The sequence below is a fragment of the Pseudozyma flocculosa genome, assembly GCF_000417875.1.
Source record: "Pseudozyma flocculosa PF-1 unplaced genomic scaffold scaffold00014, whole genome shotgun sequence".
In the NCBI taxonomy this organism is placed as follows: domain Eukaryota; kingdom Fungi; phylum Basidiomycota; class Ustilaginomycetes; order Ustilaginales; family Ustilaginaceae; genus Pseudozyma; species Pseudozyma flocculosa.
The window spans coordinates 213,004-235,479 of record NW_006920882.1 but is presented as its reverse complement, the minus strand read 5'-3'; the positions used below and the strand labels follow the sequence as shown (position 1 = coordinate 235,479).

The 22,476-nt window shown below is 64.0% G+C and overlaps 10 protein-coding genes across 10 annotated transcripts; 3 read left to right on the top strand and 7 right to left on the bottom strand.

Annotated features, from left to right (window-relative positions):
* Positions 1-10: 10 nt before the first annotated feature.
* Positions 11-1,837, bottom strand: PFL1_04343 (uncharacterized protein; the record flags this gene model as incomplete). Its single annotated transcript, XM_007881869.1, has 2 exons — positions 11-791; positions 936-1,837. The coding sequence occupies 2 exons, from the start codon at positions 1,835-1,837 to the stop codon at positions 11-13; spliced, it is 1,683 nt and encodes a 560-aa protein (XP_007880060.1).
* An 833-nt stretch (positions 1,838-2,670) lies between these two features.
* Positions 2,671-4,925, bottom strand: PFL1_04342 (uncharacterized protein; the record flags this gene model as incomplete). The annotated part of the gene is made up of 4 exons (XM_007881868.1): positions 2,671-3,094; positions 3,218-3,334; positions 3,468-4,103; positions 4,201-4,925. 4 exons carry the CDS (start codon positions 4,923-4,925, stop codon positions 2,671-2,673), a joined length of 1,902 nt encoding a protein of 633 aa, XP_007880059.1.
* Positions 4,926-5,526: 601 nt separating this feature from the next.
* Positions 5,527-6,673, top strand: PFL1_04341 (uncharacterized protein; the record flags this gene model as incomplete). The annotated part of the gene is made up of 3 exons (XM_007881867.1): positions 5,527-5,881; positions 6,000-6,388; positions 6,515-6,673. The coding sequence occupies 3 exons, from the start codon at positions 5,527-5,529 to the stop codon at positions 6,671-6,673; spliced, it is 903 nt and encodes a 300-aa protein (XP_007880058.1).
* A 388-nt stretch (positions 6,674-7,061) lies between these two features.
* Positions 7,062-9,668, bottom strand: PFL1_04340 (uncharacterized protein; the record flags this gene model as incomplete). The annotated part of the gene is made up of 1 exon (XM_007881866.1): positions 7,062-9,668. One exon carries the CDS (start codon positions 9,666-9,668, stop codon positions 7,062-7,064), a length of 2,607 nt encoding a protein of 868 aa, XP_007880057.1.
* Positions 9,669-12,038: 2,370 nt separating this feature from the next.
* PFL1_04339 (uncharacterized protein) lies at positions 12,039-12,569 on the top strand (the record flags this gene model as incomplete). The annotated part of the gene is made up of 1 exon (XM_007881865.1): positions 12,039-12,569. The coding sequence occupies one exon, from the start codon at positions 12,039-12,041 to the stop codon at positions 12,567-12,569; it is 531 nt and encodes a 176-aa protein (XP_007880056.1).
* Positions 12,570-13,877: 1,308 nt separating this feature from the next.
* Positions 13,878-14,438, bottom strand: PFL1_04338 (uncharacterized protein; the record flags this gene model as incomplete). Its single annotated transcript, XM_007881864.1, has 3 exons — positions 13,878-13,948; positions 14,054-14,223; positions 14,347-14,438. 3 exons carry the CDS (start codon positions 14,436-14,438, stop codon positions 13,878-13,880), a joined length of 333 nt encoding a protein of 110 aa, XP_007880055.1.
* Positions 14,439-15,380: 942 nt separating this feature from the next.
* Positions 15,381-15,907, bottom strand: PFL1_04337 (uncharacterized protein; the record flags this gene model as incomplete). Its single annotated transcript, XM_007881863.1, has 2 exons — positions 15,381-15,472; positions 15,571-15,907. The coding sequence occupies 2 exons, from the start codon at positions 15,905-15,907 to the stop codon at positions 15,381-15,383; spliced, it is 429 nt and encodes a 142-aa protein (XP_007880054.1).
* A 2,092-nt stretch (positions 15,908-17,999) lies between these two features.
* Positions 18,000-18,527, bottom strand: PFL1_04336 (uncharacterized protein; the record flags this gene model as incomplete). The annotated part of the gene is made up of 2 exons (XM_007881862.1): positions 18,000-18,034; positions 18,155-18,527. 2 exons carry the CDS (start codon positions 18,525-18,527, stop codon positions 18,000-18,002), a joined length of 408 nt encoding a protein of 135 aa, XP_007880053.1.
* A 992-nt stretch (positions 18,528-19,519) lies between these two features.
* On the bottom strand, positions 19,520-20,800 carry PFL1_04335 (uncharacterized protein; the record flags this gene model as incomplete). Its single annotated transcript, XM_007881861.1, has 5 exons — positions 19,520-19,608; positions 19,713-20,160; positions 20,275-20,570; positions 20,674-20,690; positions 20,787-20,800. 5 exons carry the CDS (start codon positions 20,798-20,800, stop codon positions 19,520-19,522), a joined length of 864 nt encoding a protein of 287 aa, XP_007880052.1.
* A 525-nt stretch (positions 20,801-21,325) lies between these two features.
* PFL1_04334 (uncharacterized protein) lies at positions 21,326-22,461 on the top strand (the record flags this gene model as incomplete). The annotated part of the gene is made up of 3 exons (XM_007881860.1): positions 21,326-21,816; positions 21,900-22,046; positions 22,155-22,461. 3 exons carry the CDS (start codon positions 21,326-21,328, stop codon positions 22,459-22,461), a joined length of 945 nt encoding a protein of 314 aa, XP_007880051.1.
* Positions 22,462-22,476: the final 15 nt, after the last annotated feature.

Genomic DNA, 22,476 nt, shown 5'->3' with positions numbered 1-22,476 from the left:
GCCGCGAGCCCTACGACTGGATCGTATCAGACGAGGAAGACGACTCTCCAAAGGCGGCGGGCGCAAAGGCGCTGGCGGCGAGCGATGCGCCATTGGCCATCTCGGCGGCGTCTTCTGCCACTTCGGCCGCGACCTCGGCTGTCTCGGCGGCAACAACGGCGGCAGCGGCCGTCTGGGCCGACTCGGGGCCCGCGAGCGTCATCGAAGACGACGGGATGGCGGATGTGGCGGGTTCGCTGGCAGGCGCGGTGGCGAAGATCGCCGAGGCAGGGGGTTCAGCGACGATGGACGCATCGCCGTCGTACATCTCGACGTCATCCGGCGCCCCATCCGGCGCCCCAAGGCCTTCCGGCGCCGACGTTGCCGTCGCCGTTGTCGCGGCAGCTTCCGGCGGGACCGCCGCTGCAGCCTCGCCACCGGTCCCGTTGACTGGCGCCGTCTCAGGAGCGGCGTTCCCATCGCCGGTCGGCGCTCCATCCGTTGCCTTGGCTGCTGCTGCTGCTGCTGCCTCGGATTCTCCTTCTGCGACTGGCTTGGGCTCTCTTTCTGCGCTTGGGCTCTTTCCGCCACGTGCTGCGCTCTCGCCGTTGACACCGTCTCCGACGCTGCTGCTGGGTGCAGCAGACGCTGCCGCAGGCGCCGCCGAAGACGGTTCGGGCGTCGGGGCAAGGTACTCGACTATGCCGTCGGTCGTCTTGAAGCGGACATGGGAGAGCAGGAACCTGCAGAGCACCCTCGGGCAGCGCTCCTCTACCACCTGCACGGGAAAGCCGAGCTGGTCCCCGGATATGCTGCAAGGCGAGCGAGGGCCGCGAGTAGAAGCATGGAAGGGGAAAGCGAGATCAGCCGTGCCGCTCTCAAGACCTAATCAATCCGCCAAGTCGCCCGCCCGCCCAGTGGCAGCGTGCGTCCCTCAAGCACCGCATTGAACTCACAAGTCCATGTAGGCCCAGAGCTTGCCTCCGATGTTCTCGATGCCCGTAATGTGCCTCACGATGGGCTCCCAGTCACCAATGCGGCCGTACTTTCTCTTCATGTACTCGAGCTTGACCTGGCGCATGTGCTCCCTCTTCAGCTTGACCTTGTCGGCGGGCGTGAGGCTGTCGTCGTTGGCAATCTCCTCGAGTACCGCGTCGATCATCTCGTCCGCCTCGTACGGGGATGGAGAGCGCGAGGGCAGCTCCTCGGCGCCGCGGACGGCGGGGCGGTGGATGGACGTGGACGGGGCGGGCGGAGCGGGCATGCCCTGGGAGCCGCGGGTGCGTGTGAGGGTGCCGACGACGCTCTCCCGCGCGCGCTTCTTGGACGTGGCCGCCGAGGGGCTCGAGACGGCGTTGGAGGCGAGCAGCGACGACTGGGTCTTTTGCGTCTTGCCGCCCTTCTTGCGGCTCTTGGGCGTGGGGCCTGCCTTTTTTATCTCCTTGCGCGGAGTCTTTGCCCAGTACTCGTTGATCATGTCCTGGGCGCCCTCGGCATCGGCCTCGCGCACCCACGAGTTGTGCTCCTCGCCGTAGTCCTTCCAGGATACGAGATACGCCATCTCGCCCTCGACGAAGCGGCCGACCTCGTGGCTGAGGATGCTCTCGATCTCGTACTCTTCCTCTTCCTCCTCGCCCTCTGCTGCGCCCTCGCCGCCGTCGGCGATCGGTCCTGCGGCATCGGCAGCACCCTCGTCGGCATCGGGCAGCTGCGAGTTGGCCGCGGCGTAGTCGTCGCCGTCGGCATCGACGTCGATGGCAGTGGCCGCATCCGAGGACGGGGCGGCGGCAGGGGCGGCCGACATGGGGTCGTAGCGGTTGCTGGAGCTACCCACGCTTCCCAGCTGATCTTCGTGCATCCTGTTGGCGGTAGTTTGGCGGTCGTCTGGCGGTGAAGGCGCCACTCGGCGGCAAACGAGAGGGGCTAGAGGGGAGGTGGTGCTGGTGCACGGTCGCGGTTCGACGGGCAATGTGGAACACGGAACGGCGGGCTATCTGGGATGCAAAGAAAGTGGTGTTGGGAGGGTCAGACGGGTGCAGGATGGTTGGATGGTTGGAGACGCAGCAGGGTGGCGAGACAGGAGACTGAGGATGGGATCGGTGGTGGAGGCCAAGAGGCAGGCTACCGCGCCTTCCGAAACCCAGGCCTGGCCTCGCACGGTCAGCCCAGCCTGACTGACGCGCTCAGCGCGCGGGCCAGGACAGTCAGACAGGCCCACCGACCGCGTCGAAATGAAGAGAGCAACAGATACATTATTTATATACGTCATTCGGACATCTGACATCAAGGAGCTTTGTGGCGCAGTCGGACTAGCGCGTTGGGCTCATATCACCTTTCCACTTCGAAGCGATGTGGGTTACCCAAAGGTCGTCGGATCGAGACCGACCGAAGCTACTCTTTTCGCCTTTTTTTTCTCACCCCTCCAACCTCTTCATCATCTCGTCCGGCTGCCGCCGCCCTTTGTGCACGGTGCGCAAGAGACGGAGCTGAGCACACTCGACTGGACGTCGCAAGGTCGGCGAGAGGAGCATCTGTTGCAGGGAATGCGTGTCCGGGAGTACATACATGTAGACAGATGGCGGTCGGCGCGGGGTCAGATGTGAGGGCCAGGGTGCCCTCACTCCCGCCATGATGGCCACCGCCCTTTCTCGTTTACCTCTATCTCGTCGCCAGGTCGCCAGTGAAGCGTCCTCACTCGGGCTGCGAAGACGGCGCATCACCGCCATTCGCGCTCTCTGTCTCTTCGACGTCGCCTTCCTCATCGTCCTCTTCAGTATCATACCCGTACTCGTACTCATACTCATCCTCATCCTCTTCGTCCGAGAGGACCTCAAAGTTGAGCAGCCGCCTGGGGGCGTGGGAGGGGAGGCCGCAGGAAGCCCTATCCCAGCGGTTGTTGACGTTGGGACCGAAATGTTCGATATCGCGCGGGTCGATCCACCGATCCTCGGGTGATCCTGGAGGCTTGGACGACTGTTCGGCGGGCAGGCTGAAATCGACGATGCGGATCCCCTTTGCCTCCATGTTGTTTCCCATCGCTCCATCCCACTCTAGCATCGAGTTGCACGCGTACGTCGTCATCAGGTGGTCCTCCTGGATCGACATCATCGACATCCTGTCCGCCGCGTGCAGTACGGTGCGGTGCCGGGGAGAGGAGAACGAGAGAGGCAGAGGCAGAGGCAGAGAGGCTGGTCAGCAAAAGGTATGGCAGTCGCGCGCAAGGACAAGAGATACCAACGGGCCAGTGCCCTCGAGCGTGTAGAAGCTGGCGATGGCAAAGGCTGGTTCCTGCTCGGCTCCCGTCTTGATCAGGCCTCCGGGTCGAGATGGCAGCGTGAGGAGGAGGGTTTGCCCGCTGCGAATGGCAGACAAAAGGACCGGCACGCAGATGGATGCGATTAGTGAGGTTCAGCCAGAATGATCGATCCGAGGCGGCCGCGATGGCCCACGCCCGCCTCGCTTCGCGCTGCTGCGCTTGGACGACTCACTTCACTTCGCAGATGAGCTTGCCACAGCCGACCGAGAGCCAGCCGCCGAGCTGGAACAGCTGCGGGTAGCCGCCGGTGTCGCACTCGATGATCGACACGGTGTCGGCGGCGCGCGCCGGGTCGTCGAGGACGCCCCTCCAGTCCGAGCAGATGAAGATGCGGCCCCAGAGCGAGATGCCCACCATCCAGTCGCCGTAGAGCATGCCGGCGCCCCACTCGTCGGCCGAGAGGGACCAGTCATGGCCTTCGTGCTCTTCCTTGTCGCGCTCGAGCAACGGCCCGTCCTCGATCTCGACGGCGAGGATGCGCTTGTCGTCCTCGGTCGACTTTGGGAACACGTGGTCCGAGGTGATGGACCGCGGCACCCGGGGCAGGTGCTTGATGTGGAAGTAGTTGCGCGACTTGGACAGGCCCAGCCTGGGATCCTTGGCATCGATGGTACCGAGGTGGGCACCGTCGACCTTGGAGTGGAAGTGGTAGCCCGCCTTGCCGAGCGAGTACATGACGACGTCGGAGCAGTGCTCGAGGTGGCCGATGGCGCCCACGGGCAGCGAAACCTTGACCGTCTCTTCGACGCGGTCCGGATACAGCGCGTACACGTAGCCCTCGCCCTGGTCAGAGATGACGCACAAGGACCTGCGGCGACGGCGACGTTCAAGCGGGAAGACGACCTGTCAGCTCTTCGATCGCGCACGCGCAGCGAACGTCACACCACGGCCTGCACGCCACTCACCTCTCGTGCATCATGAACCCCCTGACCCTGCGTCGATGCGGAAGGACCGAGACGAGAGCGAACTGACCGCGCTTGGGATGGTTGAGGAGGTCTTGGCTGGAGGTACACCCGTCGTGACCGAGGTGCCTCCACACCTCTACGCCATCGCCGAGGCGGTCAAAGGCGGCCAGGCCGTCGCTGTACTCGAGATGCGCGTAGGAGCGTACGGACCTGCCGTCGTCCGACTTTGTAACCTCCCAGAGGAGCTCGTGGGTGTCCATGCACACTGAGAAGATGCGCTCGAGCGGCGACGTGCAGATGATGAACCTGGCCTTGTAGTCGGGGCGGAAGCGCCAGACGCGGTGGCGGATGAGCCTCTCGCGCATGTCTGGCAGTTGGCCCTTTGGCGGGCGGAAGTTGCGTTGGACGAGGTGATGGTGGCGGGCGTACGCCTTGGGTTGCTTGGTAGGATCCGGCCAGTGCCGGGTGTAGGAGCGCTTGTCGGCGAGGACGTGTTGCAACGAGGCGGGCGGGGCGGCGATGTCGCGTGCGTCGAGGTAGGCCGAGTGGCGCTGTGTGCAGGAACGCGGGTAGACGATGGCGGCTTGGGCGGAGACGAAGTCGTTCCACGGGCGCGATACGCCCTCGAGCGCGACGATCGAGGTGGTGTCTAGGTGTGCGAGGACTTCGAGCACCGTCTCGGAGGGGAAGCGGACGAGCGGGTCGGCTGTGGTGGTATGGCTCATGGTGGTATCTGGCTGGTGGGGGGCGTTGGGTTGATGCCTCTTTGCTGGGCGCGGTGACGGATGGTCGTTGGGCGGGTCGGTGGCGTGGTGACTGTGTGTCATTTGACGTGCGTCCAGTGGCAAGTGAGGATGCCTCGAGCCAATGCTACAGGTGGTGGTGGTGGTCGAGGGGGGGCGAGGTGGCGAAGGGCGGCTGGAAGAAAGTCTTCGACACTGGTGCCTCGCACGAGCCAACGCGAACCAGGCAGAGGCATGCAAAGTCGGGTCGGGTGGAGGCAGCGTGGTGCAGATGGCCCCCTTTGGGTGGCAAAGCAGCGCGGCAGGCGGGCGGGCAGGCGCCACCTCTCATCTTCCCTTCTCGACCCCATCATCGCCCTCGCCGCACCCTCGCCATCAAAACAATCCCAGGGCAGACATCCACGCACGGCCAACCCAGTCGATGCCACCCGTCTCGCTCTCGCCTTCGACCACGACCATCCTCATCGCGACCATCACTCCGTCCTCGACGCTGAGCAACTCTGCCGCCTACGCCCAACCAACACCCTCCTTGCCTAACCTCTCATCCTCGTCACTACCACCACCGCCCCGCCTGCTCGCCGCCATGCAGTCCTCGATCCAGAGCATCACCCACAACCTGCCCGCCTTTATCCAGCGCCCTGCCATCGCGCTCCTCGGCCAGGAATGCTACACCACCCTCGTCTACAACGTCGACCTCTCGTCGAGCCACTGCATCAAGCTCGCAATCTCAAAGGCACTCGGCACCGGCATCATCGTCTTCGGAAGCATCATGAAGATCCCACAGATCCTCAACATCGTCAAAGCCAGGAGCGCACGCGGCATCAGCCTCACCATGTACTCGCTCGAGGTCGTCGCCTACACCATCAGCCTCGCCTACGCCGTACGCGGCAGGCTCCCCTTTAGTACCTACGGTGAAAACCTCTCCCTCACCTTCCAGAGTGCGTTTCGCCATAGTCATCCTTGCTCCCCTGACCCGGCAAATTGGCTGCGGCTCGGTGCACTGACGCGGACCCCTTCTTGACCTCTTGATCCCGTGTCCCCCTTCCGCCCACACAGACATGGTCATCACCCTCCTCGTCATCGCCTATACGCCCCTGACGGCCGGAGGCTACGTCGACCCATCGAGCCGACTCATCCAGGTCCTGCTAGCCGCCATCGCCATGGCGTTTGGCTCGCTCGCCCTCGCCTCGCCCTCGGTCGTCTCGTCGTCGCTCCTCACCCTCCTCCAGGCCACGACCATCCCCATCTCGCTCGCGTCAAAGGTGCCCCAGATGCTCGAGCTGCACCGCTCAAAGTCGCGCGGACAGCTCAGCTCCATTGTCGTCTTTGCACAGCTCCTCGGCACCGTCGCCCGCGTCTTTACCACCATGACCGAGACCGACGACAAGCTTCTCCTTTACGGATTCGGACTGGCAACCGTGTTCAACGCCGTCATTGCCGCCCAGGTGCGTCCCGTCGTTGTTGCTGTCGGCCATCGCCTCGTGCAGCCAGATCTCATTTGACTGACAATCCCCCCGTCTTTCCCGCCGCACCCTGCCGTCCCGTCCCGCCCCGCCTCACCCCTGCTGCAGGTCCTCATGTACTGGAACAACGACCAGCCCCCGCTCGCGGCACAGGAAAAGCTCGACCGACAACGCTACCCCGCCGGAAAGCCCACGGGCAACGCCCACCCCATCTCGGTCGCAGCCCACGGCGAGACCAACCGCAGGTCAGCACGGAAGCTCGACTAGGACGTGAGCTGCCCACCGTGCGCCGCAAGCTCTGCCGAGGTTGCATCACGGCCGTACCCGCATCAGGAAGGGAAGCGGAGGATAGCAAGGGTCAAGGTAGGACCGGAATGGCATTGTATCGTCGCAATTCAGCACCGCCGGAAAGACAGAGTGGAACAGGAAGATCTGGTGATACAGCAGAAATGTTGGGGATGAGCAAGGGACGGGGCGGACGTTCCAGCGTCGTCCTCTGGAGAGAGATGAGAGAGGACGACAGGAACCGCGTCCGACACCCGTCACGGGGCCGCAGGAGCGAAACGGAGCAGGAGAGAGAAGACAGGATCGAGGTGGACCCAGGACACGAGTGCAGGATCAGGCTAGGAAGCAGAGGGACGCGCACCGGCAACGGCTACACGCACTTGTTGGCGGCGCAGTTGGAGCTCTGGCACTGGGTGGAGCGGGTGCAGAAGGCGCCAATCCAGCCGGCGCCCTTTGTGGGGATGCAGCGCTGGGCATCGACGCTGCACCGGTTGCTCTGGCACTGCACATTGTCGGTGCACGCCTGGCCCAGCTGCACCTTGTCGGCGCAGGCGTGTTCGGCGATGTTGCAGAGGTTGTTGACGCACTGGCTGTTGTTGGTGCAAAAGGCGCCCACGTAGCCCGAAAAGCTGCCGGCCTGCGGGATGCACCGCTTCAGCTGCGGGCTGCACCGTCCGCTCGCGCAGCCCGTATCCTCGGTGCACGCGCCGCCCAGCTGGGCCTTGTCCGAGCAGGCGTTGTCGAGGCAGAGCCTGTTGGCGCACTGGCTGTCATTTGTGCAGAACACACCGACGTAGCCCGAGAAGCTGCCCGCGGGCGGGATGCAGCGCTTGAGCTGCGGGCTGCATCGGCCGCTGGCGCAGCCCTCGTCGTTGGCGCAGGCCTCGCCCAGCTGCACCTTGGCCGAGCAGGCGTTGCTGGAGCACAGGCCGTTGGAGCACTGGTCGTTGGCCGTGCAGAAGGAGCCGATCCAACCGCTGCCGTCCGACTGCGGCACGCACTTCTTGGCCGCCGGGTCGCACCGGTTGCTCTGGCAGTTGACGTCGGCGCTGCAGTCGTCGCCCGGCTGCCTCTTGTCGGCGCACGCGTTGTCGGTGCAGAGGCCAGTGGCGCACTGGCTGTTGTTGCTGCAGAAGGCTCCCACCCACGCGTTGGCGCCCGCCTGCGGGATGCAGCGCCTGAGCAGGGGCGAGCAACGTCCGGATCGGCAGGTGTCGTCGACGGTGCACGATGCGCCGTAGTCCTTCTTGTCGCGGCACTTGTTGTTGAAGCAGTGCTGGCTCGTGCCGCACTGCGACGACAGGTTGCAGAAGCCGCCCAGCCAGCCCTGCCCGGGCCTGGGCACGCACTTGTTGGACACGCACGACGACGACTGGCAGTCGCTGTTGCCAGAGCAGTCGGAGCCGATCGGCTGCCTGCTCGGCGCGGCCGTCGTGGTGGGGCCAGGCTGCGTCGAGGTGCTAGTAGACGTGGTGCTAGTGCTCGAGGGGCGCGAGGTGCTCGTGGTCGTGGTGCTCGTGGTCGTCGTCGGCGGGGGCGTAGGAGGGTTGCTGCCTCGGACGTTGTCAAACGAGCTCTCCGGGTAGCTGATGTGGTTGGGCGTCTGGTCCAGGCCGCCGAGGCGGTTGGCAGAGGCCAGGACGAGCGATCGGCTGGCGACGCCGGCATTGTCGCCGCTCAGCTCCCAGAACATGGAGCCGGCCAGACCCTTGGAGAGCAGGTAGTCGACCTTCTGCTGGACGACGGCCGGAGTGTCGTAGCTGATGAGGCGGCGCTTGGCGCTGTCGTACGACCAGGCGGCCCCAGCCTTGGCATCGTAAAACTCGGTGGCTCCCGCTTCCGGCAGCGCGTAGTAGTCGTAGACGCCGCCGCCAAAGGTGCCGTAGCCGACGCCGGTGAAGGGCTTGTTGAGGCCGTCGGTCTTGTCGAAGCCGCGTCCGTAGATGGGCATGCCGAGCACCACCTTGCTCGCCGTGGCGCCGCGCGACAGGTAGGCCGTGATGCAGTCAGAGTCCGAGGGCGCGGCGCCGAGGAGGTTGGCCTGGTGGGTGGCGGCGTCGGACCACTCGCCCGAGTAGTCGTAGCCCATCAGGTTCCAGTAGCTTAGATACTTGTCCATGCCCGCCATGTCGAGGGTGCCGTAGTTGTCCGGCCCGCAGGGCGCGGCGATGGTGAGCAGGTAGGGGTTGGAATGGCCCACGCGAGCGGCGTAGGCATCCAGCCCGGCCCTCAGCTCCTTGAGCAGCGACACGTAGGCGGCAGCCTCGGCGGCGCTGTTGGGGAACTCCCAGTCTATGTCGAGGCCGTCGAGTCCATAGTTTCTGACGAGGTCGACGGCGCTCGACACAAAGGCCGCGCGCTTGGTCGAGTCGGTGGCCATGGGCGCGAAGAGCGGGCTGTAGCTCCAGCCGCCGATAGAGAGGACGAGCTTGAGGTGGCGGTTGCTCTTCTTGAGCGCCAGGAACTGGTTAAAGGCGCCGTAGAGGTTCTTGCCGCTGCCGCCGCTGCTCGAGGCATCATTCGGGTAGCGCATGTCCTGGTCGGCGTAGTAGTCCGACAGGACCGCCTTGCCCGTCGACGGTTCGATGGTCGCAAATGCGTAGTTGACGTGGGTGAGCTGCTGGACGGGGATGTCGTTGGGGAAGTACTTGCGCTCGTAGACGCCCCAGTTGGTGAAGTAGGCGGCGTTGACCTTGCCGGCGCCTGCCTGGCGCTTGACCCTCTTGGCCGTGCTGCGGTGGCGGCGGTTGAGCTGCGAGGCGGGGCAGGTGCCGCGCTTCTGTCGGATATTCTCGGTGACGTTGGTGTGCGACGTCGGGTGGAAGAGGAAGGCCTCGTGGCGCCTGTCGAGGCTCTGCACGTCGACGGGCGCGGTGCCGTTTGAGTGGGCGGACTGGTAGCGTGCATCGCGGGCCGCGGCGCCGGCGACCCAGGCGAGGCCTGCGGTGAGCACGGCGAGGCTGGAGGTGGTCTTCATGGTCCCCTCACTTGCGGGTGGGTGAGATTCTAGCTGGTAGGTTCTAGGCTGTGGCAGTCGTCTAGACGGAGCAGAGGCAGAGCGTGACGGAGCGGAAAGGATCGCGGGGCCGTTGTGTTTACGGGTCTATGGTGCTGAAAGGGCGTTCAGCGCGTGGTGAGAGGGAGGCGATGCAGAAAGAGAGGTAAGGTGAAGGGGAGAGGATGGGAGATGTGAGAAGGAGAGGGAGAGTGAGAGGGAGAGGGAGGGAGGAGCCGAGGAGAAGGGGGGCGATGATGAGGAAAGGGGAAAGACGCAGACCGAGATGACGATGGCTCCTTATGTATTGATCGACGGCCTGCGGATCCTCAAACGAGCCCAGCTGATGATGGAGGCCTCCTGCTTCATCTCCCTCTCTGGATTAGCCCGAGGGAGCGGTCGATGTGATGGCAAGCAAGCAGCAGGTGCGGGCTGCTCGGCTGCCATCCGCGCGCTCCTCCGGCGTCCTTCTGAAGCGACATGCATGGTTTCCGTCGCCGAGCGGTCCGCTTGGCGCTCCATGGCGTGGGTCCAACTTGAGGCAAAGTGGCGTAAGAAGCTTGAGGCAGAGTAGAGTCGAGCAGACGGCGGCAGTAGGCAGGTGGCTGCGCTATCACCTTGCCGATCCCGGCCTTGCTTGACGCCTGCCTCGGGGCGGCGAGAGGGGCAGGCCGGCATGCGAGCAGCAAGCGCAGCAGGCCACGGGGGCGGCGTTGCCTGGGCGACATCCGTTGGCTCTCCCGGTGCTTAGTCGCTGGAGCGGGAGGATGGACTAGGCTGGGAAAGGTAGCCTGGCTTTGCCCCGCTCCGTGTCGGCGCGGGAGGGAGGGCGATGGGGTGTGCACGCTTGGGCTCGGTGAAGTGGTGGATAACCCGCCTCCGCGTGCTTTTGTTGTGGGTGCGATGGCTCGGGCATGGCGATGGACACGCGCTCCGATGTCGTCGTCTTCGGAAAGAGGCCGAGCAGGGCAGACAGAGTATGGGAGACGGGGGGAGCGACGAAGGAGAGGATAGGATAGGAGGCCAGGCCAGGCCAGGCCAGGCGAGGAGCAAGCGGGCAGGGAAAAGGCCAAGCAAGAGGAAGCGAGAGCTGTCGGCCGTGCTGGACGCGTCGGCGTGGGCTCGGAAAGGGTTGCAGATCCTCGCATGGCCCCGCAGCCTGCGCAGGCGGACGCTGAAAAACGCCCGACCTGCATGCATGGCGCAGCGGTGCTCCGAACCCAAGCAGGCAGGCTAGGCCGGCAGGAAGGGGACCCTAGCCTAAGCCTGGCCTGCCTGGCCATCCCCCTGACTGCTGTTGCTTCTCTCCACCACCTTCTTTGCTTGCGGCCCTGCTCGCCATCGCGCTCCCCTGTCCCCTGTTCAAGCCACTCCGAAGCTTCGGAATCAATCGACGCAGCCAAGGAAGCGCCCTCTGCTCGCAGGTGCCTGACCGTCTCGCAACCTGGGAGCTGGCCCTCGACGCTGGACCATCCTGCCCGGACTTGGAGAGCCGCGCAGCAAGCAAGCAGCGAGACAGGGCAGGCTGCACGTTCCAGCAGCATCGATCGGCGACTGGCTTCTGACACCTCAAACTTCCACATGCCCAACCTTGGCATCACCCACCCACCCATCGGCGTCTGTGTCTGCTAGGCGCCCGTCAGAGCTCACGCTGGCCTCAACCTAGAGTAGCAGGCTGGACGGTCCCGTTAGGACTAGCGAATCGAGCCGCAGCGCGGAGGCATTCCGGCCGGCTGAGGAGGTCTGCGTGCTGCCGCAGCTTTGCTGATCGGTCGAGGCACGACCGGCTCAGCCGGACGCGTGGTGCGTCGCATCGTCGCAGACTGCTTGCTCCGCACTCGTCGGATAGACCGCCAGCATCTCACATTCTGCTTGCCTCGGTGGGCCGCCGTATCGGCGCCGCCGACGTTTCTATCCCGGTCGTTTCCACGCCGAGCAAGCTATGTAGCTGGCGGGGCCATTGAGCGTCTCGGCTTCGGCCCGCCTCCGCTCCAGCGAAAGGATAGATGGGGCTGGCTGTAGCCAAGGACTGCGGCCATGGCGATTGCGCTGCGCTGAGAGCGAGATCGAGGCGCGGGTCCGAGAATGGTCCAAGCTGCTCCTGGCCAACAGGCAGGCAGCCGAAGAGAGCCAGAGAGCGGAGCGAGGCCGTCTTGCCTGCGCCGCCTCACGAGGCTGAGCTAAAAAGCAGGGCACGCGTGGCGTAGGGGACCGTGCGGGCGGGACCGCCTGCCCCGCCTCTGCTGCTTGCCAAGTGGGCAGCGGCTGAAAGAGAAGCGCCTTTGCCTCACCGCCACCACCATCATCACCACCACCGCCATCGCCACCATCGCAATTCGCCCTTGCTTGCTGATGGTCAAGCCCGTGGAACTCGCTCGAGAAACTCGTCAAGATCCGGCAGCTGCAGGACTCAACCCCCACCCAGCACGCGTCGAGCAACCGTACGCCATGTCCAACAAGCGCTCACGCCACCAATCCGCCACGGTCGAGAAGGAGTCGCCGCCGCAAGAGCTCGGGGCATCTTCGACCTCGCCACCGCAGTCTGCAGCCAAGCGCCGCCGCCTAGGCGATCGCACGCGCATCGCCACCAGTCGTCCGTCCTCGACGCCAAGTACCTTGGCCGCCACCGCCGCCTCCCCCTCTTCCTCTTTCGTCCGCGATTCAAGCAGCCTCAGCATCGGAAGCAGCAGCCATGGACACTCCGTGGCCGTAATCCAAGGCAAGATGGACAAGGCAAGACGTCTCAAGTCTGTGGTAAGGGGCAGAGCTGCGTGCGCCGCCCAAGAGGCCCGGCTCGCTTCCTCTAACCCGCATCGTCGGCCCCTTGGCTCCCGCAGGCAAGCGAGGCGCACCGGGATGGCCGACTCGAGGAAGCTTTCCTGATCCTATCCGCATGGTGAGCACGCTGGGCGTCGCCGGTGCTCGCGTACCCTGGCACAAAGACTTTGAGGGCTGACATCGCCGATCGACGGACCCTTCACGCATGCCCCGTCTATCAGCATCAAGTTGAGCCACCTTGACGAGGCCCTCTACCTCAATCGCTCGCTCGTGGCCTTTGACCTGCACCTGTACGCTCCAGTCGATCTCCCGACTACCGACGCCGTCGGAGTGTCACGCTGACAGCTCCATCCGGTCTGGTGTCTGTCCACTGTCGCCCGCCAGCTTCAGCCGCTCGCTCGAGGACGCGCAGATCGCGCTCACGTGCATCCGACGCGAGGAAGAGACAAGGATCGATCTCGAGGCCCGCCTCATGTCGCAGAGCTCCGGCAGGGGCTCCACCGCCTCTGGTGCTTCCACCGACAACATCGTGCATCGCCTCGAAGCGGACCACAAGCGCGAGATGGATCGACTGCGTGCCAAGGCGCACCTCCGGGCCGCAGAGGCTCGCGCACGGCTTGGCCAGCTCGACCAAGCGGCTCAGGATCTGGAGATGGCCTGGCTCCTCCGCCCGGACTGTCCCGAGATCCAGCAGGCGCAGCAGCAGCTCATCATCACCTCCCGCGCCAGTTCGACCGAACGGCAGCGTTGGCTCCGGCAACAGCACCCCAAAAAGACGATCAAGGAGTCCGACGACGACGACGACGGCATCTTCAGCCGATCCGAATTCGATCGAGCCGTTGCCAAGTACGTCGACCAGGACGTCGTGTGACCGCGCAGCGCCCGTGGCCGCCTCGACGTCGCCGTGTCGGCCGTGTCGCACGAAACCCGCCATGCACAAGTTGCACCTTGCCGCTAGCTTTGGGCCACTGCATGCCCTTGCCCTCGTCCAGGGCCCATCTTGCCTCCGCCGTGCCGGCCAGATTACGTGCACTCTCAGGTGACTTCTGCCAGCGGTCGCCGCACTCGCAGTGCCAATCGACAGCGCAGGCCGTTGCACACTCCCCGGTCTAGGGCGATTGAGCGCGAAGTCAGTAGGCGTCGATGATCATCTACCGATAGTGCAGGCGAAGCAAGAGTTTTGTCTCGGCGTCGAATCCCCTTTTCGAGCCCACTCGGGTTGCAAGCAATCTGCTCTAGGTTTCTACGTCCTGTAGCGAGTCGCGGTGCTGTTTGTGCGGCAAGGCCGCCGCAAGTGCGAGATGGGAAAGCAAAACGACTACAGGGTGGGCAGCTGCGCCGCTCTCTTGATGGGTGACTAGCCTGGCACGTCGCGAGGGCACGAGCAAGGTAAGTCGGAGCGCCCGCCACGTTCTAAGGGATACCGCCGCGGAAGGCGAAGTTCCTGGTCACCGGGTACTCGTTGACGCCGGTGTAGGTTCCAACTGCCCATGGAATCGCGCCCCGGGGGTCAAGGGAGCTCGCGGGCATCAGTCGGCGGTATGACAGGCGCTCGCGGTCGGGCACCCTGTTGAGCATCGAGCACGTACCGTTGAGTCTGTAATCCGTGTGGGGGCCTTCGCCGGCGATCCACTCGCAAAGCTTCACCATCGAGGTGGAGGCCTGACAGTTGTGCGTGGTGCCCGAGGCACCCGTACCGGCGGGATCGGAGAACACGACACCTGGCTTGCCTGGGTTGGTGTAATCGAGGAGTTTCACGCTGGGATCGGCGGGCGCGCCTTGGATGCGCGCGTCGAGTCGGAGCCTTATGAACGCGCCTTGTCCCGCCTGGCTTATTTCGATGTGGCCCACACCCTGTCCGGGCCTGCCGATCCGGACCCACCTGAATGGTTTGAGCCCCTGATCGCTGCCAGCGCCGATGGCTGTCAGAGGAAAGGCAAGGAGGACGCTGAGCGAGGCGAGAGAGGTTCTCATCGTGAAAGAGGAGGCTGGACAGGCTCGTGGAGCGGGGGCCAGGTGTGGATGGACAAGAGAAGGGGTGAAGGACACGGGAGCAAGCGGTGCCCCACGTCGCGCTTTATACCTTTGACCTTGTCCGCGATGCCCAGCGGATTCGACAAGCTGCTGTCCGTGAGAGAGTGGTGTCGAAGTCTGCCTCGACTGGGATCTCCGACGCGTTGCCGGCATGCCGAGGTCAGCAGGTCGGACGCCGAGAATCGACAAAAGCTCGATCTTTGTGAATCGGCGGCGCCGCGGGCGATACTGTAAGTGGATTTCACTGCGTCGGCTGGAGACCCTTTCCATCGACGCGGAAAGACCAGATCGATCGAGCAAAGTGGGTCGATGTCCTGGCCATTATTCAGCCCAACGACATTGACACGGCGCTGGCTTTCATCTTGCGCAGAGCGACGCCTCCGGTTGGACTGCGTAGGGTACGTCGACCGGGTTGGTCAGATGGACCCAGCCGAACGTGACCAGCAAGCGAGCTATCTTGACGTGGCCTGGCACGCCGGACCGGCCCGGAACCCCATGCTGTGAGTGTACGTCGCGCCCCATCGACGGTGTTGCACCCCTCCTTCCTCCCCCGCCCTTACCCCTCCCCGGGCTCCCATCCGCCTCGGACTGCTCTGTAATCGGGCACAGAGATGGGCACCTCCCTCACATCCAAACCGAGGACCGCAGGGCGCTCTTCCCATACAGTCAGTTTTGTGCGAATCAGCACGAGTCCACCGTGCGATCGATCGTCGTCCTGGCAAGATGCTGCGTGATCATCGACTGAGCATCCATGTTTCCGGGTCGTATATCATCGTCGCGGATCATGGTGCGGTTGTCCAGACAAGGTGTGGCACGCTCATCATAGGACTTCACGCTCGTGTGAGGGGTTTGGGATGAGGTCAGGGCGACAAGGGCCATCTATCAAACGCGTTCATGTCGGCGGCCATTAGTGGGGGGAGGGAAAGTGAACTCCCTGTCCACATGGTACGAGTTGATGCCGGTCGAGGTACCAACTGCGCATGAAGGTAGCATCAGTGGGGTCGGCAGAGCAGTCTAGGTTCAGTCGACGTTCCGACATGCACTCTCCGTCTCCTCTGTCGGGTCGACTCACCTCTGACTACGTAATCCACCGAGGGGCCGATTCCAGCGAGCCACTCGCAACACTTCGCCACCGGGTTCTCGCCGGCGCAGCTGTGCTTGACGTGGGAGGGCCCGGGCCCAGCAGAGTTGCGAAACACGACCACCGGATTGCTCGGGTTCGAGTTGTCGACGAGTTGCCAGCTGGGATTGCGGTCGAGGCCCCCGGCCTTGATGTCGCCGTCGAAGTCGGCCGAAACAAAGGCACCCTGTCCCTTCTGGAACAGTTGCAAATGGCCGACGATCTTACCAGTCGGTCCGATCGGAGCCTCCCGGATCTTGGAGAAGCCTTGGTCGTCGCTGGCACCCATCGCTGCCAGGGGAAGGGCGAGGAAGACGCAGAGAGAGACGAGAGAGTACCGCATGATGGAGCGTAGGCTGGGGTTCGTGGTTAAGAGACGATGGGAGCAGTGAGGAACAGTGATTGACAGGGACGGAAGAAGGGCAGTCGACATTGGAGCGCTGTCCCGCTTTTTAAGCCTTCGACCTCGTCGCCATGGCTGACCGAAGCTGGCGCTGTCCTTCACAAGAACGCTGGACCGCGACTCGAGAGGGTTGAGCGTCCAACGGCTTGCCCTCGGGACGGAGCACCTGCATCTCCCGACCGTGAACAGCTGCTTCTTCCTTCGCTCATGGGCTCGGTCCTGCCAGCGGCTGCCGTACGTTGGCGGAGCCCATCTGCGAGGCGGTGAAAAAGAGGATCGGCCCTGATCGCCCCTGCTCGCGAAATCAAGTCTCTACCTCTTCCTCGCCCTGCTTCTGCACGGGGCTATCCGACGAAGCTTACGCTTCATCCCGACGTCCGAGGGAGAGCCGAGCGATAGAGTCTGCCAAGAATGCATGTCGACAGCGACGTGTCGGCGGCCGTCGTTGTCATGTCCCCTAACGCAATCAGCACAAGCCATGAGCTTCGGTGGTAGCAGCATGTTCCATCTTGCGAGCTTCCGAGCCGATTTGAGTCATCATGACTGGGCCATGTGGGCAGCAGATTGGTCGTGGGGGGTCGACCGAGATGCTACGCGATGAGACGACGGCAGGAGCACCATCTTAGGTTAAATGCGATAACAGACGCCGCCGAGCCTTTGTCGTAGCATGCAACGCCTATTTTGGCGACTTCCACAACGGGATGCTCTGCTAAGGGGGCTTCGGTCGACTGGTTACAGCATGGCGCAGGGATTATGTGCCTGTCGGAACGTTTTCGGCCCAGCGTCGTTGTGAGGCCAGGAGTTGCTCTAGATCGGAGCCATCGTCATATCACCGGCCCTGCCCACAATCGAGTACTGTATATTGCTTCCGTGGTAAGCGGACGGCCCCACCTGATATGGACCAAATGTGGGCGACCTGAGAGAAGGACGAGGATAGTATGGCCATGGCTGCAAGAGGTAAGACCGGGGCGGCCGTCGTGACGAGAGGATCGACCTCGTCGAGCTGTCTTGCCAGGCTGCCTGCTGAGTGCGGCCGCTGAAGCCGCACCTCTGCCATACTCCGGCCCGAGAGCGGCCCAAGGGGCAAGCTGATTCAAAGTATGGATACATGTGTACGTACGTATGTGTACATGTGGCGCGACATCGGACGTCTTGGCGGCTGACTGCGGAACCCTGGCCACGGGCGGACATCCTGACAGCTGAAAGACCCACCACGTCTGCAGTCGGTGACGCCGAAGTCAGACAGTAGAGGGTTTGAGACTGACGGGTCCCCTGTCATGGTTGCTAAACCTTGTCTGCGCACTATCAAGGCTCCTTGGTGCAGAGCAGCGAGCACGTTCCCACTTCCAAGCCCAAGCGTACGGACGGATCGCGTGGGTCGGGTCCCTTTCGGCCGTCGTGCAGCCTTACCCGCAGTAGTAGGACACTTCACGCGCTGCTAGCAGTCACGGACGAAGGGTACGAGCGAAGCGAGGCACATAGGGAACCGCCCGACTTGCACCAGCAACGACGAGCTGCCTTCGTTTGAGACCGCTCTGGTCCTCTCTCGCCGGGTGGTCGACCGGGGAACGGTGCTCGCCGAAGACGGCCGGTGGGCTGCATGCTGGGCCCGCAGCGACCACCTCAACGCTGCCTCATACAAGTCTCGAGGACATGCTTCGTTCCGCATCGGGAGCGGAGCTGGAGAGCGACGTCGCAGCGACACGTGCGGTTGGGCCGTTGCCAGAGCACTCTGCTTGGCCAAGAAGATCAGGTCGACGGATGTCGACGTACACGCAGGCGGATTTGCTTCAGTCACCACGCGGAATAGCTCATCATTCTCGTCAACATGACATGGATAGCGTAGCGGAGCGGACAGGGGCGAGCGATGAAGCAGGCCAAGCAGTCGTCGGCTCAATGCCGTGGTCCGGTCATGGCTGCGTGAGAGCGCTGCTGGGTCTTGATCGCCGGCCGCTCGAATGTGTCCGGTCAAGCGCAATCAGACCGCGCCAAGCCCGTGGACGGTAGCATCGACTGCGGTGAGCACGATTCAGGACAAGGAAGGGGCGCAACAAGAGGGCGACTGTCAGTCGATCGCCTGCTCCACACCTTCGCGAAGCCGGACCGAGCGCCTGCGCGCCAAAGGATCCTCACCTTTGAGCGTGTACTTGCTGCTGCCGTCGCTCTCCTTCTGCGTCGGGTGCAGGCGCGAGTCGAGGTCCCTGCACGCCTGGAGCGCGGCGGGCGACACCTGCTTGCACTTGACCTGGTTCGACGGGATCAGGGGGCCCGCGACGACTGCGCCCGTGGCGGTCTTGACGAGCGATAGGCCGAGGTCGCCCTTGGTCTCGCCGTAGAGGTACAGCTCGTGGTCCGAGGTGCTTTCGAGGACCCAAAGGTCGGCGCTGGGCTGGGCACACTTCAGGTGTCCCACCTGCGTGAAGCCCGACGTCGGCGGCGCTGCCCTGCTCCCCGTCGTGACGAATGCAGAGAGGACGACGAGGGTCGAGAGCGTAGACTTGAGCATGTCGATCGTCGTGTGCGGTGGTTGTGATGGAGCCTTGGTGTGCTGTGCGGAGGTGTGTGCGGTGGTGTGCGCGCGTGCAAGTGGGGCGGTTGGTGTCGAGGGTCGAGGGAGAGGACGAGGACGGGGACGGCCGCACCGCTTATATAGGTACGTGGCACTCGAAACCGAGGCACGGCCCGGCCAGGCCAGACGGCAGCCCACCGGAAGCCACGGAGAGCGTGCCCACCCCCTCGTCATCCCCAACGCCCCGTGAACGCGGAGCCACCGCGAGCGGACCTAGGAGCGCCTTCTGCGGTGGCATCGGGCCCCTTTCTCGTGTGGGCGTGTGGGCGCGACGCAGACAATGGTCTTGGCACGGCCCAGCGGCAGGGGTATCTATGAATTCCCTTCCGGGCAATGACGACGGGCCGAGCGCTCTTCTTTGGGCCGAGACGGTGTCGGATAGCACGGCATGGATTCGTTATGGAGCCACGACGGACCGGGATGGAGTGCACAGCCGCGTTGCAGCTTGTGCTCTTGCTCCACGGTTATCGCCGTCGCCGGGTCGACCTTCAAACCCTAGTTTGTATGAGTGCAGACCGACGGACGGACAATGGCATCGATCGTGCCCCCACAAGTACATGCAGGACGAAGCATGGTGAGCTGGAAGTGTCAGAAGCCCCTGCCTGCCTGGCCGGGGATGGCAGCCCACCACGATGGCAGCGGGGCAGAGGGATACAGGTGACAAAACGCCCTTGTCTGCCGGCACGGCAACTGCAAGGTCAAGGCCAGGCCATGCAAGTACGCCCAACGTCGGTGCAACGATGGCGTGGAAGCCAAGCATTGTACTGTATGAGTCGCCACTTATGTAGCTTCTGGCGTTCCCAACTTCAGCCAGACAACTGCCGACCCGAACGGTGTGGGTTGCCACAGTAGTGAGGTGGGGCCATCGGCTGTAGCGGGCCGCAGGCCGTCGTCGCACCTGAGCGCGTACTACGAGCGGCAAGCTCGGCTCAGGACTGACCGCCCTCGCTGCCGTCGTAGACGTGCTTGGAGCGCGAATTGTAGGTCGTCATGCCCCTGCCGCCGCCAACGACGCCGACTGTGACAGCAGACCGCAGCGCGAGGACGAAGCTCCGGGTCAGATCAGGACATACTCAAGGCGGTTCGGGCGCAGCTCGTGGCTGAAGCAAGGTCCACACTCACCCTTGGCGTACGGGTCGTCGGGCGTCTTGAAGATGCTCTTTTGGCCCGGGATGACGCCCTTCTTGACGCCCTTTTTGGCAAACTTCTGCCAGGCCGCCTGCTTGTCCACCTGTGCCGCCTGCTTGGCCGCGAGCTTTTCCGTCTTGCGCTCGTTGCGCTTGCGTTTCCGCTCGCGCTCCTCTTCCTCGGCGGGCGTCAGCCTCTTGTTGGTGCCCGATGACGATGATGCTGGGGCTGGAGACGCCGACGAGGACGAGGCGGTAGTCGGAGTGGCAGAGGCGGCCGTGGCCGGCGAAGAGGTGCCGGCGGTGCGAGGTTTGGACGGGCGGAGGTCGGCTGCTGTCACAATCTCGGTGTTGTTGTAGCCTTTGAAGATGACCGAGTAGACCGGGTGGTCCGAGGATCCGCCCACAGACACGATACGGGCCGGGTACCATCGGCCATCCTCCTATGGGTCCAAGGGACGTGCGAGGATGGAATAGAGGAGCAGAAGCATGGTCAGTCGGTCCCGCGTGCCTTTCGGGCATGATGCGGCGCAATGGCGGGGAGTGCTGAAACTCACAGCGTACCTCGCCGAGACGTCATCGCCTGCAGCAAAGTGGTGCGTGGTTGCTGGTGCGCCACCCGACTGCCTGTGAGTCGAAGGGCCCGCTGCTGCTGCTGGTGCTGGTACTACGGGGGCTGTCGAGGAGCTTGCCACGTTTGCGCTGGAGCCGGAGCCGTCTGTTCCATCAGCGCCAGCGCCGCCTTGAAGGGATTTGGTCAGATTGATGAGGTTGACGAGTTCATCTCTCAGGTTCTGGAGCTCGGCGTTGGACGGGTCTGCGGCCAGGGCTGACTCTACCTGCGCTAGCTGGTCTGCAGGTTTCGAAAGGCATGCGTGTGAAATGGAGGAGATGGCGGTTGGGTCAGTCATCGTCGCGATACGTCACGAGCCGGGGTGTAGCGCGGGGGTGCTCACGCTCATAGAGCTGGATTCTGTCGATCGCGGGAAGGTGGGAAGGATGTGGCGTCGGAAAGGGTCAGCTGTTGGCATGAAAAGACGCAGCTAAACCCTCTGAGGGTGCGACCTACCCGTCTGCGTCCATGCTGGCTGTACGTGGGGATGCGAGAGGGTCCTGGAGGGCGCGCTTCGAGGGACAAGCAGGACAGGAGTGCGAGCGCAAGAGGTGTGAGCCGCGGCGTGTGTGTATCCGTAGCGCTCGCGAGGATGCGGTCTAGTGCAGCGAGGCTTGGGTGGATGCTCTTGATGAAAGGGACGCTGGGAACGTTGAAGGCAGCGATGGCGACGGTGGTGGTGGTGGTGGTGGCGGGATCGAAGCAAAGTGCGGAACGCTGCGTGGCCACCAGTTTTGGATGTGGAGCGGCGGCGAGCAGGGAACAGCATGCTGACTAAGCAGCGTGGGGGCAGGCAGCCGCGTCCCCGCTATCACGGCCCTGCCTCCGGGATCCGACAAGAAGCCGACCGCCGGTTCGAGGTGGCCAAAGTGCGGGGTAACTCGCCTACCACCTTCCACCGCCACCACCATCATCCCTATCGCTTTGCCCTGCCTTCTGCATACCGTCGCCCCTCTTCTCTGTCCCTGCTCTCTCCCATCGCGCCCGCGTCGACCATGGTCCAGACGCAGCATTTCACCACGAGCGACGGCGCCGTCCTGGGCTACCGCATCCACGCTCCTTTGTCGTCGTCCTCGTCGTCGTCCAGCGCCGTGCCTCTGGTCCTCATCAACGGCCTCTCGGCAGTCATGGAGCACTGGTCGCCCCTCGTCGAGTCGCTCGCCGAGTCGCGCAAAGTGCTCATCTTTGACCACCGCGGCATCGGCGCATCGACCGTGCCCGACGACTGGGACCACGACCTCACCATCGAGAGCATGGGCCTCGACCTCGTCGCCCTCCTCGCCAGCATCGGCTGGACCAAAGTCGACCTCCTCGGATTCAGCATGGGCGGCCACATCACCCAGGCGCTCATCTCTATCGAGGAGGGCAAGAAGACTAGCGGCGGCGGCGTCGAGGTGAGGGGTGTGGAGATCCGAAAGGCCGTCCTTACCGCCACCATGACCAAGCTGCCCCACGGCGACGCCGACCTTCAGGCCATCCAGAATGCGTGAGTGTGAGCGCAGCCCTTCAGGCCACGTCACTATGCTGACCATACGCTGCCGCTGCCGCCCATGCTCGACGACCCCGCAGCGCCGCCAAGATCAAGGGCAAACAGGAGCGCGACCTCTACATCACGACCGAGATGATGCGGCTGCAGTACCACGCCGACGCGCTGCGGCCAGGCACCGAGCTGTACAAGAAGTTCGAGGATCGCATTCAAGTCTCGCTCGGTACCAGGTACGTTCGGTCCTTCCCCCCTTCCGCTGCTCTCTTTCGCGCTCCCTCTAAGCATGCTCAGCTGTGCGTCCTCTCATCCTCCCCTCCGCCCCGCCCCCCGGTCACCAGGCAACCCGCCGAGATTATCGCATCGCAGTTCTTTGCCATCCAGGGATGCGATGTGCGCAAGCAGCTGCACCGCATCCCATCCACTCTCCCCGTCCTCGTCATCCACGGACACCGCGACAGGATGGTGTCCTACTCCGAGTCCGACTACATCGTCAAGGGCATCCCGCACGCCCGCAGGTTCGTACCACCCCAGGGATCCGAGTTCGCCCACTTCTGGTACGACTACTTCGACACCCGCACCTGGAGCCGCGCCATCACTTCTTTCCTCGACGACGACAACGACGCCGCGTCCAGAGCCAGGCTCTAGTCGTCGTCGTCGTCG